The 17,051-nt window shown below is 30.8% G+C and overlaps 1 protein-coding gene across 1 annotated transcript; it reads right to left on the reverse strand.

The window, feature by feature from the left end:
* Positions 1–2: 2 nt before the first annotated feature.
* On the reverse strand, positions 3–16,841 carry LOC134706708 (caspase-3-like). Its single transcript, XM_063565890.1, has 9 exons — positions 16,772–16,841; positions 15,221–15,362; positions 12,928–13,108; positions 10,823–10,929; positions 9,511–9,684; positions 7,748–7,967; positions 3,533–3,727; positions 2,598–2,707; positions 3–857 (listed from the first exon to the last, which is right to left on the reverse strand). The coding sequence occupies exons 2-9, from the start codon at positions 15,353–15,355 to the stop codon at positions 723–725; spliced, it is 1,257 nt and encodes a 418-aa protein (XP_063421960.1). The 5' UTR covers positions 15,356–15,362; positions 16,772–16,841; the 3' UTR covers positions 3–722.
* Positions 16,842–17,051: the final 210 nt, after the last annotated feature.

Consider the following 17,051-nt stretch of genomic DNA (forward strand, 5'->3'; position numbering starts at 1 on the left):
TATTAAATAAATAATTAGTTTATTATATTGTCAAAATTTTATATACATTATCATATGCAAGGTAAACTATCAAAACCATTTAAGACTCATAACTGTAAGACGTATGAGACATTGTAAGCCTCCGCAAAACAAAAATATACTTATACTGTAATGAAATATCAATTGTTAGCTGAAACAAATCAGGAATATGAAAATAAAAAAAAGATACTTTAACTAACAAACAAAGAAGAAAATACTATAAAATCCTCTTTTACATGCAGCTGTATCAAATTTCAAAAGGCAGTCAGTCTTTTTAAAAACATTGCACTAACATAATTGCATTTATCTGATTTTAAGCATGTGCACAATCAATTTTATATTCAAAATCTTTTATCAAATTAAATAAAACTTAAGAAATTTTTAACAAAAATATTGATACAGAAAGCTATTAAAAATATAAAAAAAACAGCCATTTGTGCTATTTATATTGCATATATTTGAGGTATTCCATCATCATTTCAGACCCATCTTCTACAGCCGTATACATTTGAAATTCAGATTCTTGCTCCTCTTAGTCCAAATGAAGTTGTAAATTTAATGTACATTTGAAATTTGCTATCTAGTAAGTAAACTGTACTTTTTGTTAAAAAGAGCTTTTTGTTTTAACCAATCAATTTAGGTCAATCTTGTCTTCATTTTGAGATCCGTCTGTTAAAGGTCAGACTACATTATTTTCTACAGTTCTAACCATCAATAAACTTAGGTGGATCATCATATACACCTGGAAAGAAGTAAAACTTTTTCCTCAAATTGTTTTTTATTTCTGACACAGTCAAATTTCCTGCCATTGTCCTTCCTTGTGACACTAATTCGTTAACCTACAAAAAAGGAACAAAGGTAATAATCACAGAAAGAAAAATATATGTTTAACAGATTGGTTAAAATTAATAAGATATCTTATTTGTCCCAAAACAGAATATACCATAAAAATCTTTTAACTTGGATAAAGACATAATCTTTACTACATTCAACATAGAAATGTTAAAATGCTATTTAAGAGACGATAAGTACCTGTCCAGCTCAACTACGTGTTTTTTTTATATGTATTTCTATTTGAACCATCTATTGCTATTTCAACTGATTTTTTTAGTTAGTTCTTATGTGGTAATGTTACACCACAGTCCTAGGTTAGGGGGCAGGTTGGCGCCTTCAAAACCAGTTTAACCCTGCAATATTCTGTAAGTGTCTGTCCCACATCAGGAGTCTGTAATTAAGTGTTTGTTGGTTGTTGCAGTGTTACATAATTGCTGTTCACTATTTTGTATAAACATAAATAGGAGGTTAGTTTTCTTGTTTAGAATTGTTTTACATTTGTCACTTTGGGGCCTTTTACCGGCGTTTTGCATTTGCGGCGATCTGCATTTCATTTGCGCCGATTTTTTCTTTCATTTGTGCCGATTTTTGTTTTCATTTGCACGGATTTTATTACAGGTAAATTACAGGTGAAAAGATATAAGAAGATGTGATATGAGTGCCAATGAGAGAACTCTCCATCCAAGTCATGTTGTTTTTCATTTATCATTAAAGACCTCTTCCATTTGCCACTTGTATAAAAATGTAATGAATTGTAAATTACAACATGTATATAACTGTTGTCCCCTGCTCACCAATGGGAGGTGGAAGAAAGCCTACAAGATACATCTCAAGACTTTTTCCCTTGTTGACCGTATCCGTAGTTCTTTAGCATCTGTCTTTTGGACATCTGTCACATGGTTATGCTCGATCTGTGATTTGACAATAGAATCCGTGGTAACTCTGGCTTTACACGATTTTATGGTACATTAGGAAGATATGTAGTTATGTGTCAGAACACTGACCTTTCCATATGTATGGCCCTAGATGATTAAAGAATTGACTCCTCGGTCCGTTTCAGTGTGCAATATGTCCATCAAGTTACAACGAAGTTCCAGAACAATATGAATCAAAATTAACTTAAACATGGATGACAAACAATTATAACCAGATTTGACCAATGGTATAGCAAAGTTCATGTACAAGTTTTAACTCACCTGTAAATCTAATTAGGAGCAAATATAAAATTGGCACAAATGAAAAAATTAAATCGGCGCAAATGAAAGAATGAAAATTTTCAAAATCAGCGCAAATGTCATACGCCCCCTTTTACAGATTGAGTTTTGGATGGAATCATTGTTTACCCTTTGGGGCTGTATGGTAACCTATTATAATAATAGTTGTACTACTATTTCTATTACATTTGGTGCCTTGTGGAAAGTTGTCTAATTGACAATCATACCACATCATTTTAATTTTTATATTTAAAAATGATGGTGGCTTAATGAATGCAATGGATGTAAAAAATTAAAAACATACTTTAAATTGCTGAAAATTTTCTATTCTTTTGATTTCAAATTAGGATTATGAAACATTGTGATATAATGTACAAGTCAGCAATACATGTTAGTTCCAAATAATAGATAAATAATTACTACACTGACCATACTTTTTTCTTGTTATATTAATGAACACTTTTTTTGTCAATAAAGTTTTCCTTCTGAATAAGAAGACAAATAGTCTATATATTAAAGTAGAAAACATACTTTTAATAGCATATGCTGAATTTCCTCTTGATGGGCATGGTATTTGAATGTCCATACGATTGCATTTAAGAACCATGAACCTACATGTATATGTCTGTAAGCTGGAGTACCTGTAAAAATTTTAAATAAAGGCAAAAGTAGAATACTGCTGTTCAAAAGTCATTAAAAGTCTTATTTAGGGATATATAACATATGTAAATTGTTCTACGAATCAACATCTTAAATTGTATGTATAATCAAGGTTTTTATTTTATGCTTAATAATGAGCCATGTGTTATTGGCCAAATGGTCAAGTTTGGTGTTATGTATTTCTGATGATTCATGCATTCCAACTTTATGTATCATTGTCCATATCTAGTTTCCACTATGTTTAATTTCAGCCATGTCAGCCATGTTGGTTGGCAGACAGAGTCATCACACACATTTTTTTAAAGTAGATAATGTGTCCAAGTTTGACTGTATTTATTTGACCCAGGAGGAGATTCTTCTAATATACTCGACAAGAAACACTTCATTTTGTTATTAAAATTGTGGTTATAAAAATCATTTTTTTTCAAATATTTTTTGTTCGTTTCAATGCCAATGTTATCATAAACTATGTTTCAATAATATTATACATATATTTTATTATATTTCATCCAAAAAAAGAGATTGATTTTTCAAATTTAAAAAAATCAAGGTGTATAGTTAACTGTGATGATGCTAAGAGATGGAAAAACTCTGTTTAGGGAGATTACTTTTACAAGGGGAATATTTGGTTAAGTGCTGTCAGAACTGTTCAATATTATATACCAAATATCTCAGCAAAACAAAAAAGCCATATAAGAAATAAAAGTGAAAGAAGATATAAGAAAATATAATCAGAACAAAATCAATAGGATAGTCCACAAAAAAGTGGAAAGAGCTAACAATGTAAATCAGATTCATTTTGTTACCTTCAGGTGTAGCATAAGCTATCAAAAAATCTGCAGCAGAATGAACAGTTTTCTTTTCTTTCAAATCTTCATTTGGCATCTGTGCAACTGCATCTGTCTGATCTGTACCTAAAGACATGGCCTGTACTCCTTCGGTAACACTATCACTCCCAGACACCTGGACTCCAGTGCCTATATGATCTGATTCTTTATTTTCTGAAAAACAGATTAGCAAATGACATTCATTCCAAAATATATGAAAATGCAAGTGAGCACAATAGTAGGCTTCAAATCACAATAATTACATTAGATGTATGTTTCATTATAATATGTTATTCTGATTGGCTAAATGCACATCACCTGTTATTCCATAAGCAATTGCATTACACATAAAACTTATCATTCATGATGACACGCGGTCCCACGATAAAGTGCACAGGTGAATTAAATAAAAACTTGATAAAAATCATGTTTACATGATCCTAGCTAAAAAATTTAATTATAAGTATTGAATGCTTCTTTTTGTAACTTTATAGGGTTGTAAAAGCGTTGAGCGTGCGCACATTTTTAGTATGAAGCACTTCCGCACTTCATACAAAATTTACTTTGGTCAACGCTTTTACACCCCAATAATTTTACAAAAAGAAGCATTCAATTCTTAAATGTAAGAAAAATACAGAGACTAATAGTGAACAAATATATAGGATCTTGTACCGTGTGTTATGCAATATCTCAGCAAGAAATGAGGTTAAAATATAATTATAAAACTACAGATACTATGAGCAGTGTATCTTTTTCCATGTTCAATGCACCATGAAATTGGATAAAAAATATAATTAGGCATTAAAATTAGAAAGATGATATCATAAGGAACATGTGTACTAAGTTTCAAGTTGATTGGACTTCAACTTCATAAAAAAAACTACCTTGACCAAAAACTTTAACCTGAAACATGCACTTTCATTTTCGATGTTCAGTGGACCGTGAAATTGGGGTCAAAAGTTAAATTTGGTTTAAAAATTAGAAAGATCATATCATAAGGAACATGTGTACTAAGTTTCAAGTTGATTGGACTTCAACTTCATCAAAAACTACCTTGACCAAAAACTTTAACCTGAAGCGGGACAGACGGACGAACAGACGCACAGACCAGAAAACATAATACCCCTCTACTATCGTAGGTGGGGCATAAAAAGAAAGTTTTCCATGGAACACCAATGCACCTGCCTTTAAATATGCAAGATATAATGTACAAATTCAAACCAATATTTCCATTTCTAAAGGGACATAACTAAGAGAGGTGAAAGTGATGACACCCAAAGTGGAACTTAGTATATGAGTTAAGTGATAAAGTATTTGGATCAACCAATTGTTATAAAACTTTATTACAACAACTATAACACAAAACACAGATCATATTTAGGTGGTGTAACATTCACTATTCTTGAGTAACCCTATCGATTGTTTGTTAGTGAAAAATGAGAGCAATCAATGCCATTAAGTTTCAATGAAAATAAAAGTTTCAATGTACATATTTTATCTGTTCAAGGACAATAACTAAATAAATACTTTTTTCTTGTCCTTCGAAATTTTATCAAAGATAATAGACAAACTAGTCCAAGACATTGCTAATATTAACATATGATATAAGTTTCATAAGGATCTTAAATAAATGTAAACATGAGAGGGCTAAGAATGCAATTTCCCATATGATAAATATATCCAAGACTCTGACTTAACTAATTTTTAGCTAGGGGGTAGGCTGACATTTTTATCTCCTTTCTAATAAAATGTGTTCACTGATGAAAAGACTGGAAGAGATGTGTGCATAATTTTGAATAATAAAATAAATTCATATACCCACCTTTGGATGAAATTCCATAAGATATTTGGAATTTTGTTTTCAGTTTATAAAACGTGTTTGTTTCCCTAAATTAACTTGAACATACTTTGCAAGCATTTTTATCTTGAAACATATGTCTTGAATTAAATAATTCTGACATGATTGAAAATAGAAATCTTCAAATTGTTCACTATACCAAAGTCTATTGTGATGTTTAGGAATTCAATGAACGTAATCTCTGTTGTACTGGGTTTAGTTCAATATCGTAGCAGCTATGTAGCGGCTACGTAGCTGCTATCGATATCTATGTACTCTATAGCTACACGTTCAATAGTCAAAATCTATATAGCATTATGTAGCTGCTGCCATATTGAACTCAACCCGGGTGAATTTATTTTAGCCTAGGATTTAGTTACCCCAGATTACTTTAAACCTTTACTAAATTTTTCAATAAAATTAAGATTGGGTTTGGAAGTTTAGTTCAAAAATAATAATTAAAAGAATAGCACATTTTTTCAATGTTACAGAGGGCGATATCTTTTTGCGCCAAAAAGTAACTCATTTGCGCCACAACTTAATTGCGCCAATACCTCTTTTGCGCCACCTAATTTTCAAAACTATAGGTATCATTTGCGCCAATAAAATAATCATCTAATTGCGCCAATTTTATATATTTTTATTTATATATAACAACTAAATGATTGACTAGGTACCAACAGCAAAAAATTCCTCTGACATATTGTACACTGAAATTTCAAATTAGCCTCGCATCCTAATAAAATTATACCGCTTTCTGGATCGTTACACAATACAAAGTCATCATCTTTGTTTGTAACAACACCAATATCATCCAATATTCTGTGAAATTCTTCTTGATTTTTAGATAAAGCCGGACGCAGTTTTATTTTCTCTCTATACATAGGCTGACACATATATTTTAAATCTTTCTTTTCTAAATTTTCTTCTTCAATTTTGAAGATCTCTGAATTTATTATTTTTGAAGGTCGCTCTGACAACACATTGGTTGCTTTTCTTTTACACGCAGTTCTCAAAATTTGACGTTCTAATTTCTGGACACTGATAATGGAAAAAAAAATCTTTTTACAAATGAAAATATGGTATTTTATACTGCCAAAATCTGCTATGAAATTTTAATAAAGCGAAAATGTATTTTATAATCGTGATAGTTGACTTGTATTTGCATTATAATTTTAAGAAAAAAATGTTTTATAGTCTCTCAAAACTCTTTATAGAGTGGTTTTGTTGTTAACTTATGTTTAAAAAGCTTTATGTTTTATATGTAACAAGTGGCGAGACTTTAATAAAGTACTTGTCTTGTCTTGTCTTGATATAGGTAAAACATGTACAGGTATGATATAGGTAAAAAAAATATTAACAGGTAAATGTGGCGCAATTTCATTTCATTTATTGGCACAATTAATACCATCAAAATAAAAGAGAGTGGCGCAATTAATACCTTTTCAAAACTGCAATTGGCGCAAATTGATTCTGCCCGTTATAGAGATGTTGTTTGCAGAGACCATAAACTTAGTCTAAAAGGTTGCCAATTCAACACTATAATTATATCTTTGAATATTGTTTTTATTGGTATCAATATTGATTTTGTTATCAGTAAATTAAATTGAACTAAAAATTATTTTTAAATACATATGCAGTTTCATGGCTCTACAATCTGTCAATACATTCTGTATGTGCCTGTCAAAAGCCAGGAGGATGTAGTTTTTTTTCTCGCTATTTAAGGGAATACAATACAGTTTTGATCCTGTATTTACAAGTTCGTGAAAATTAGCATATAGGCTATTTTTTACCTGATCAAATCAAATATGTAATAAAAAATATACCTTCATGTGCTACTTTTTGAGTAAAATGAGGTCAAAATTTTGTGTATTTGCTCAAAATTCAGATTTGTGGCCATAATTTCTTTTTCGAAATAAAGACATAACTTTTTTGTTATAATAGATAAACACAAACTGTTTTTTTGTTAAATAATCGGTAATTTCTGCATTTGATATTCCGAAATAACTCATATTTATCAAATGTTCATGAATTGAGGAAAATACATCATTTTTTGCTACATGTTTATCAAAATTAAAAAAAATCCTCTATTTACTGTTTTATAAAATTTGGGTCACATAAACTCCCTACAAAATGAAACAAATTGCTGTTTTGAAAAATAGGGGTCCTTGAACTCGTTTTCAAATTAAATCAGTTTGAATGATAAAAATCAGTAGAAAAATGCATCTTTTCCCAATATGTCACAGTTTGAAGTCGCGAAAATAACATTTTACATTAGCAACATCATTACCTTACCTGTTACTGTATCGTATGCCCTTAAACTTTATGACAATGTCTGACACATAACAATTAGTTACCTCCACGACATGCCTGTACAAACACAAGTCTTGGTTTTTCATTAAGTCCAGGGCACTGTGATGATTCAAACAATTCTGTTATTTTCTTTAATTCAATTTCTTGACCATCTGTGCCAAAAATGCCAGTGGTATGACCATGACTCATTACAACTAGTATTACACAATCCATGGTATCCCAATCCACTTTATTTCTCTCTTCTTTCAGAAACTTTAACATGTCCTACGATATTATTCATCATTATTATTTAAAAAAATATATATTCCACCGTTTAACCCTTTTTACCTCAATGGACTGAATATCAGTGTGTCACAATTAATTATTTAAGGTAGAGGCTCTTATTTAAATCCTGAATCATATACCTGAATTTATGCCCATTGTAAGCAATTGCTTTTCTTCAAAACTATCAAGGGGGTCTCATTGGGGGGGTTCTGATCCCAGATCCCGCTTACTGTTTTGTCAGGTTGAAGTATCCCACTTACACTATGTATGTAAGCTATTATTATATTTTTGTAATTTCCCGTGTCCCACTAGACTTCGTTTCACATTTTTCACGGGACAATAATTTGACTTTCACGTGTCACGCTTACAAAAAATCTGCAATCCCGTGTCATGCTTAGACCCCTATGAGACCCACTATCAAACCTCTGCTATACGCAAGCCTTAAAGTCATATACAAAGAGTAGCTTAACTAAATCATTAATGCATGTTTTATTTGACAAATAGTATTTCATTTAGTGATTTTTTTATTACAAGCTATCTACTTTTTGAGTTTGCTGATGAAGTTTTCTATTTCATGAAAAAACAATCAATACAGGATCAGAGAGCATGTTTAAAAAAAATAAAGATTGATGGAGCCATGTTTTTTTCTTAATTTCCATGCGTTCTATTTTTTTTATTTAAACTTTTCATAATGGTTATTAAATAATTTTATTTATTTAATTTGTTCTTTGAGAATCAATTATTACAATTTATCTCCCATTGAACATTTGTTAATTACGTTCATTCAATATGGTTTTCCCCTTGCACTACTCCAATTTCCCATTCAAAGTAGTGATGAACTTGGGAAAGGGGATAACAGCAAAATGACTTAATGAAGGTGATGGCAATTATACATTTTTTGAAAGTTCAAATCGATTAGTCTTCATAAGTCCAAATCATATTTTGACAGTTTACATTGAATTCTCTGTTAATTATTTGGTGCTGTTTTGCACAATTGATTTTGAAAAGTATAAGCCAATATAAAAACATCATCGAATTTGCATTTTTGTTCGTATGTGATAAAGTGGGATATTTTCAAAGAGTTTAAAGGGGTATACTAGCGACGAGATACATACAAAATTTAAACCATGATTTTTTTGGGTTCTGCTATAAATTAAAGTGAAATTGTGAAATAGTAATTCGCTATTAGCAGCCAGTACAGTTTATTTTGTAAAAATAAGGTAAGAATAATCGATGATGGATTATTCACTTGCAAGTAATAATTCGACCTCATGAATCTGTTTTCATGTGAACTTTAATTTAACCACTTAGCTAGAGATGGATTATGTATGCATGATTCTATATTTTGCAATATATAATTCCAAACCTATTCTGGATGTATTATTAATTTTCATTTTTTTTAGTCACTGATTGTAATCATTCTTTACCAAATGTATATGCACTAAGGAAATCTATCACCATTATGATAGGAAAACAACCCCTTGCTAAAATTTCCCACATAACAGCAATTCAATAAGTCATTATATAAATATGAAAAGTATACCTGTCCTGTCAAATTGTCTTTCTGCACAACATCAAAGTGCAATTCTGTAAACAGACTCTTCATATTTTCAGCATCCTTTTCAGATCCCTGCCTTGTACTTAATTTTTTTGTTTGAAATTCCACATTATTTATTATAAAAACTTTGCCTCTGGTTTTATTTCTGATCTCGTACACCTGAAATGAAAATAAATAAAGAATTTTGATCAATTTAAATATTAACAACAACAAAAAAAACGCTGAACAAATGTATTCAGTATGCTTATTCATTAAAATATATTCATATAAAAAATAATTTGCAAATAAATAGATTAACAGAGGAATTATTATAAAATAATTTTTTCAACATATTTTCACTAAGTAAAGTCCCAACTATGTACTGGCTTACGAAGCTACACAAAAAACCATACAAATATAGCTTTATTTCATCTTCAAGCCATTGTTCCACTACTGAATAGTCTATTCTACTTACTAGTACACTTGGGTACAATAAAACCCCTGAGAATAAATTGTTCAAATAAGGCATTTGAAAATAGTGGAATAAATTACTTTTGGAGTGTCAAAAACTTGTTGGAAGTACTTGATAAACTGCATGCATATATTGGTGATTTTGAATCTGTTCAAAGTTTTGATTTTTCTACCCTAATATACCAATTTGCCTCGTATACTTATCAAGAAAAAATTCACATCCCTAATTAACTGGGCATTTAAAAAGTCAGAATGCTAGTACATATGTTCAAACTCTTTTAGGTCTTTTTTTAGTGGCAATAAACAAAAGAATCATGTCAATTGTCTTGTATGATTTTTTATTTTAATTTCTTGTGTGTATAATTCAGAGTTTATTATGATGTCCATTATCACTGTACTAGTATACATATTTTTTTAGGGGCCAACTGAAGGACATCTACAGGTGCAGGAGTTTCTCACTACATTTAAGACCCATTGGTGGCCTTCGGCTGTTGTCTGCTCTATGGTAGGGTTGTTGTCGCTTGGACACATTCCCCATTTCCTTTCTCAATTTTATTTGATTGTCAGTCAGTGCTCAATATAGAATATGAAATGAAAGGCATTTTGGACTTTTCAGCCAAGTCTGTGTAAGGTAAAGTTTTGCTTTGTAATGACAATCACCTTATCTGAAGGAGCTATATAAATGCTTGAATTTACATAATTTAACATCTTGAACACAGAAAGCAACAGGGTTATGAATACGTCTTCTTGTCCTTTTTAAACAAACTTTCATTGTCTTTTTGAAATTTTCCTTGTATATTTTTCATGTTCATGATAAAAAAAAATATTAGCTGCACTATATAAATACATTTTCATCTGTGTACTCATGAATGTATGATGGACTCTTTAAATCTTTTATTCTTCTAACTGAATCTTTCTGCATCTTATCTTGTTCTTCACTATTAGGAGGCCATTCTAAAATACAAATATAGTTTATAAATAATTTTTTAAACAACTTGACGATGTTTGATTGACAATGATCTGTTTTAGTTGTAAAGGATTCAATTGTAACCTTTTACCTAAGGAACGCACAAAAGAAATAAATAATTACAGTTTACAATATATAATCTCTAAAACCATATTTTATTGTTGTTTTCTTTGACTTACATATGTCTAATATGCAAATCAGAAGATTGATTTCTTTTACCTAGCAGCTTTGTCTGAAATAATACAGAATACTTCCATGTGACGTCATCAGACATGGTAATTTTTTCATGATGTCACAAAAAGGAAATTCAGAGGAAAGCATGAAAATTTGATATCATTATTGAAATTTTGACCAATGAAGACCCAACATCAAAAGAACCACATGTTGATTAAATTAAAAATTATCAACTGGTCCATGTGGTCAGGAAAAGGATAAATTCTGTAAGAAATAAAGAAACACTTTTATTTATTGGTACAAATTTGGATAGTTTTTGTCTGTATCTTATAGTAGCAAAATTTCAAAAATCAATGAAATTATTTCAAATAAAATACTATTTCTTCTGGTCACGGAAATTTTCTCAAATAATTTTTAACAGGAGTTTCTTTAGGGGAAAATATCCTTTTAACATTTTAACAGGTTACCAAAAGTTAGGTTTTGTATCCTAGGCTTGGCTATTAATTCTTCTTTTAAACAACTGAAAGTGAAGTACTAGTACACCATTTTTTGTGGTGAAATTCTAAGGGTGCAATGACAAGTTACTGTTTATATATATACTTTTGAAATTTTCTATTAAATAAAGAATTGACACGTATATGAATTTTGTAAATGTTTTTGTGTAGCAAGAAGAGAAGAAGATATATATGTCAATTAAACTAGACACATCACCAGTCTGACAACTAATTTGTTTACTAAATCATAATGGTAGAACATCAATGATCATAGGCCTACATGCAAATGTACCCTCATCTACATTCAATTTATACAAATTAAGCCCCTATCTTTATTGGATCAAACAAAACAAACATTTTACAATCACACAAATTGCATCAAGTAGGGTTACACACAATTAAAACCAAACAAAATACATAACTTTTGCACTTCTATTTTAATGTCAAAGATACCATAGACGTATATAATTGTGTACATGAATATGTTATATAACTGTGAGGCTGATTTCTTGAATTCCTTTTATCGTCTGTTTTGCATCTTATGGTAAACAAAAAAATGCAAGTATCCTTGGATAACAAATAAAAAAAAAATCTGTACCTTTATGAATATGACAGTTGTTGTCCATTTGTTTGATGTGATTTATCATTTGATTTTGCCATTTGATTAGGGACGTTCCGTTTTGAATTTTCCTTGGGGTACAGTATTTTTGTGATTTACTTTTTCCTTGTTACTGACCCTAACTGTCTGTGACTGGTCCTTGACTAGTACAAAGGATAAATGTTTACTGTACTTATTCTGAACAGATATATCATGTTATGGAGGGGTATTTGCGAAAAATACAAGTTGAGGGACTTAAATTTCCCGAGCCGCTAGGCAAGGGAAATTTTGTCCCAAGACTTGTATTTTTTGCAAATACCCCTCCATAACATGATATACATGTATCTGTTTAATTACACCGAATAAATTTTAATTTAAACTCTCTGTACTAGGAAAAGGAAATATTTAATTGAGGACAAGTACTGTCATAAAATATACCGCAGGAACTATACAGGTACGTATACGGGTTCACGCTGTCTTTATGTAACGTCATATCAGAAAAAATGGCGGGAAGATGCTCGTGAGGGTAAAAAAGGAATATCCAAAATGGCAAATACCATGGTATTTGAGGCATATTTACCGGCAGTGGTGAAAAACAGGCAGATTCGTTTGAAATTCGGAAAAAAATGTTAGAATATGCGAAAAATACACTCGCTATCAGCCAATCAAAAGCTGGCATTCTTATATAAGGTGTAATTATAAAGATAATACTATCTAACCTTTGGGCCTGTATCTGTTTTCCTCACTTTCAATAACTTTAATGTAAGGTGCCAGTAGCTTTGCAAGTTCACTGTTTTCAGTATCAAGGAATGCATCATGAAGACCTTTAGCTGCCTTTTGTCCCCTGCGGCCAAGTGTATCAAGTATTAAACGATTTTTCTTTTCTTTTTCAGGTTCTTGCTATTTAAAAAAATAATATATTACCTATCAAAATTAAATTGCATTGATAGACCAGAAGGCACATATGTCCATTCATAACTGGAAGTCTTCCTCCAAGTCAAAACTGGTTTGAGATTTGAATGAGACTACTTTATAGTAGTCTAAGGTTTGATAAGGACCTATCTAAAATTTAATATACAGAGTACTGAAGTATATGCCAAGATACAATGTATGAAAATACCTCTTTGTCAAATATTTTTTAAGAAAGAATGCACAATTGTATTTATCATGATCACAAATTTCTAACTAATCAATATGTTTCTTACATAGGAATCGGATAAAGATATATGGTCAACTTAACTTCTTCTGTGTGCTAGAAAAAAACCTATTGCTAAAAAGGGATGGGGTGGTTTTATGTTTAAGAAATAATTCATGGCAACCTAGATTTGTTTCATTTAACCATGTGTTGGGCATTTATATTCTATTATTTTATTCTAAGGGTTAGACATAGATTTGTTTTCAATTAACCATGGGTTGGGCATTTATATACAAATATAGATGAACCTATGTTTAATTGAAAACAAATCTACAGCTGCCATAAATCATTTTGATTCTAATAGAAAAAATTGGGTAATTTTGTCAACCGTGAAAGCCCATTTAAACATAACATACTGTTTTTGCTGTTCCATTTTACCCAATTTTGATAATATCAATAGTTATATCATATAATTTAATGATTATTTTACTAATATATTTTCTTCCAATGTAATTTTATTTGTTCTGAGGTGTACAAGAAGCTTTAAAATGCCTGGTATTTACACTTGATTTTTTGTTAACAGAAACATATTTGTGACGTCACCTTGTTTCATTACCATTCCAAGACATGAACATCATTTCGAGGAATTTTCATTTTATGAAATTTTGCCATGGTAAATAAATTGAAATGGACTGATTTGTTCATTTTGCTGTAGAATAGAAATAAATATATTGTATCTTAATCTTTACCTTTGTAAACTGGGGATGTTGAAAATTGAGAATATCTGGCAGTATAAATAAGTTGGTTGTAAATCGGAACAGCCATTTTTGTGTCTTACTGCGTTTTCACTAAAGGTAGATCTAGATATATTGTGATTATACTGGTTGACGATAATAGGCCGTCATATTAGAATTGGTGTTATGGGATTCACAAGTACCTATGTACTCTTTATAAAACCTTATCCATCAATAAAACTCATACAATAAAAGGTCCATTTGGCTGTTGATAATTTTATAAAATGCAGCCATCCAGTTGGAAAGATGATGTTATATGTAGGGGGACTGCTAATCTCTCTACATGATACAGAACCCCTGAAAAAAATTGTCAGGGCCTATTAAAAATGGGCATGTAGACAAAATTCTATGCCTCAGTGTAGAATGATAACCAATTAAGTTGTAGTTGAAATAAATGCTCCTCTGGATTTTTGACTAACTCAGGCTGTGACTCAGAACTTTAATCTATTGGAATGTTGTTAATTTGTTCTTGTCCTATCCTTTATGCCTCAAATATTCATCACATGGTCTTTGGCTAATGGAAATCAATCAATTAAATCTGCATAAAATGGGCTTTTGGCATGCTGTTTTGCCCTAGTGGGTTTACCATTCACCATCTATTCAGTGCTGAGGCTTTGACACCAAAGAATTATATAATTTGCTTCAGCATATTTAAAATGTGAAGGTACGCAATTGATCTGTTTCATTCCAAATTTGTTTTAGAAGTATTTAAAAGCAGGGGAACAACATAACCACATGTACTGTTAAATTCAGAAAGATAATTTCATTTGGGCAATCTATCTGTGAAGTTTCAAAGATCTAGGTTGACAATCAAGGCGTTAATTACACTGAACTGTTTAGTTTGTGCAACTGGCCAAAATAGGTGATGTCATTCATCTTTTAACACGTTTAACAGATGATCATTCAGATTCTCAAAGATTCATCTTATGGCATAGCATTTTACCTGTCAGTTTGACAACTAAATAGATGAATAGCGTCATCACAGTATAGCACCCACCGTTATAATAAAGTAATACTCAATGACATCTAGATAGGGACATAACATTTCTATCACCTAATACCCTCTAATGAATGAATACTTACCAGAACAGAATCTCTCATATCTTCAGTAAATAATTTGTTAGCATACAGGCAATCAGCCACATCATCTCCATTAGCTAAGTCTCGCACAATGGCTACCCTGTTCTTTATCAAAGCTTTCTTAGGATCTACAGCCATTTATTACCTAAAATACATGACAAAAAATTATATGAAGAATTCACAAGAATAAAAAAAGAGTATAATTTTGCCTTTATCTCAGAAGTCAAGGATAACAATTTAAGTTTTGGAAATCAATTTTATCTAAGGATGACAACATCATTTAAACAGTAAACAATAAACAGAGCTTTTTGGTATTTGATACTTGATTCACATGTACATTTGTACTATAGAGCAATACATGCTATTGAGGATCTTTAATAGTGAAAACACAGGACTCCAAAAGGCTTACATTGTCGCCTGTGTAAATATTTACTAAATTTTAACTGTAACTTTGAACCCCAAAAAATCAATAAAGGAATATTTTGTTTCTGTTCAACTTCATTTTAAAAAAGATTTTCAATAAGGCCATGCCTAATAAAGACATTTTGTAAGAAATGGTTGCCCGTGACATATCTAAATTGTTTGTTTATTGAAATGAAGAGTTTTTGTGGAGGTTATGTAGATTTTACTTTTTTCACTGAATGCTTCATCTCCTGATATACAGGTTATAATAAGAATGTGATTGATTTGTGTAAATATATGGTAAGATCATATGTTTTAGTACATCATATGAATTCCTACTATCATAACTACGCATGCTTTTTTAATGGAAATTATGACGTCACAATGCAATCTTAATAATGCCTAAACCCACAAGACCAGAATATAGGTATCCATCAATAATGGCTATATATGATTTAAAAATCATTTTACAAACACAAATTGTGTATTTACCAAGAAAATCTGTAGGTTTCTGGTCTTGCCTGTTGAACAGACATGTTTGTCATGTCTGATAGAGAGAAAAAAATACTGTACATTCTGTAAAATAGGATAGACCAGGAGAGCCAAGTTCCATTCCTGCCAACTTTTCAATATACCCATGGGGGTTTTGCATGCAAGATGGCTGTCATAGTTCTAAATAAAACTTCAAGGGGGGGCTGCAGATACATTTAAAGTTGCTTCTTAATACTTTTATAAGCCTAAATTAAAGTCAAATAATTGCAAACTTAATTGTTTTGATAAAATTGTGTGCAAAACTGCTCTTTAAAAATTTCAATTCGGGAGCCTCCTTGGGGAAAATCACCCGCAAGTGACAGTTGGCAGGTATGAATTTCATAGTAAATGAAAGATATTTGGCTAGGAATATCTTTCATTTAGAGAGCCAAGTAAAATGTACTTGGCTCTCCTGGTTCAACACAGGCACTTGTCTCCGAAAAAAAATTCCTATATACCTTATTTTTTTCTGAGACAAGTGCCTGTGTGGTTCAAGCTCTTCTGACATTTAACAGAACATTTTTATCTGAACTGTAATAAAACATAATTATGAATAAAACAAAAATTTGTTTAAAACAGCACACAATATGATGTAAGCCATGCCTTTTAAAACCGTTGTACCTTCTCTTCCTGTAATCCCTATTTATAAATGTACTTTCAGTTTGTTTGTTATTATTAGTTCCGAATGAAATGAGACAACTCGGCCCGAGTCATGTCGGGCCAATTTGAGAGTCATTTGACGAAGCAGCATCTCAGTGTAGCTTATAAAAGTTTTATATTTCTAATCTCTCGTTTAAATTGCTTCATACAGAATAATTTTCATTGCGCCTTTAAAAGCTTGAATTGCTAATATTGAATACCATGTTCTGTTCTGTTCATGTAATTTCCTCCGTTATATATC

The sequence above is a fragment of the Mytilus trossulus genome, chromosome 2, assembly GCF_036588685.1.
Source record: "Mytilus trossulus isolate FHL-02 chromosome 2, PNRI_Mtr1.1.1.hap1, whole genome shotgun sequence".
Classification (NCBI taxonomy): Eukaryota; Metazoa; Mollusca; class Bivalvia; order Mytilida; family Mytilidae; genus Mytilus; species Mytilus trossulus.

What these genes read in the sequence shown, in the direction of transcription:
- LOC134706708 (XM_063565890.1), bottom strand. Translation starts at nt 15,355, where the DNA reads ATGGCTGTAGATCCTAAGAAAGCTTTGATAAAGAACAGGGTAGCCATT. An exon ending in ATGAGTACACAGATGAAAAT is followed by an intron (nt 9,685 to 10,822) that starts GTATTTATATAG and finishes TTTTCATTTCAG; the next exon opens with GTGTACGAGATCAGAAATAA. An exon ending in AGCTTATGCTACACCTGAAG is followed by an intron (nt 2,708 to 3,532) that starts GTAACAAAATGA and finishes AAATTTTTACAG; the next exon opens with GTACTCCAGCTTACAGACAT.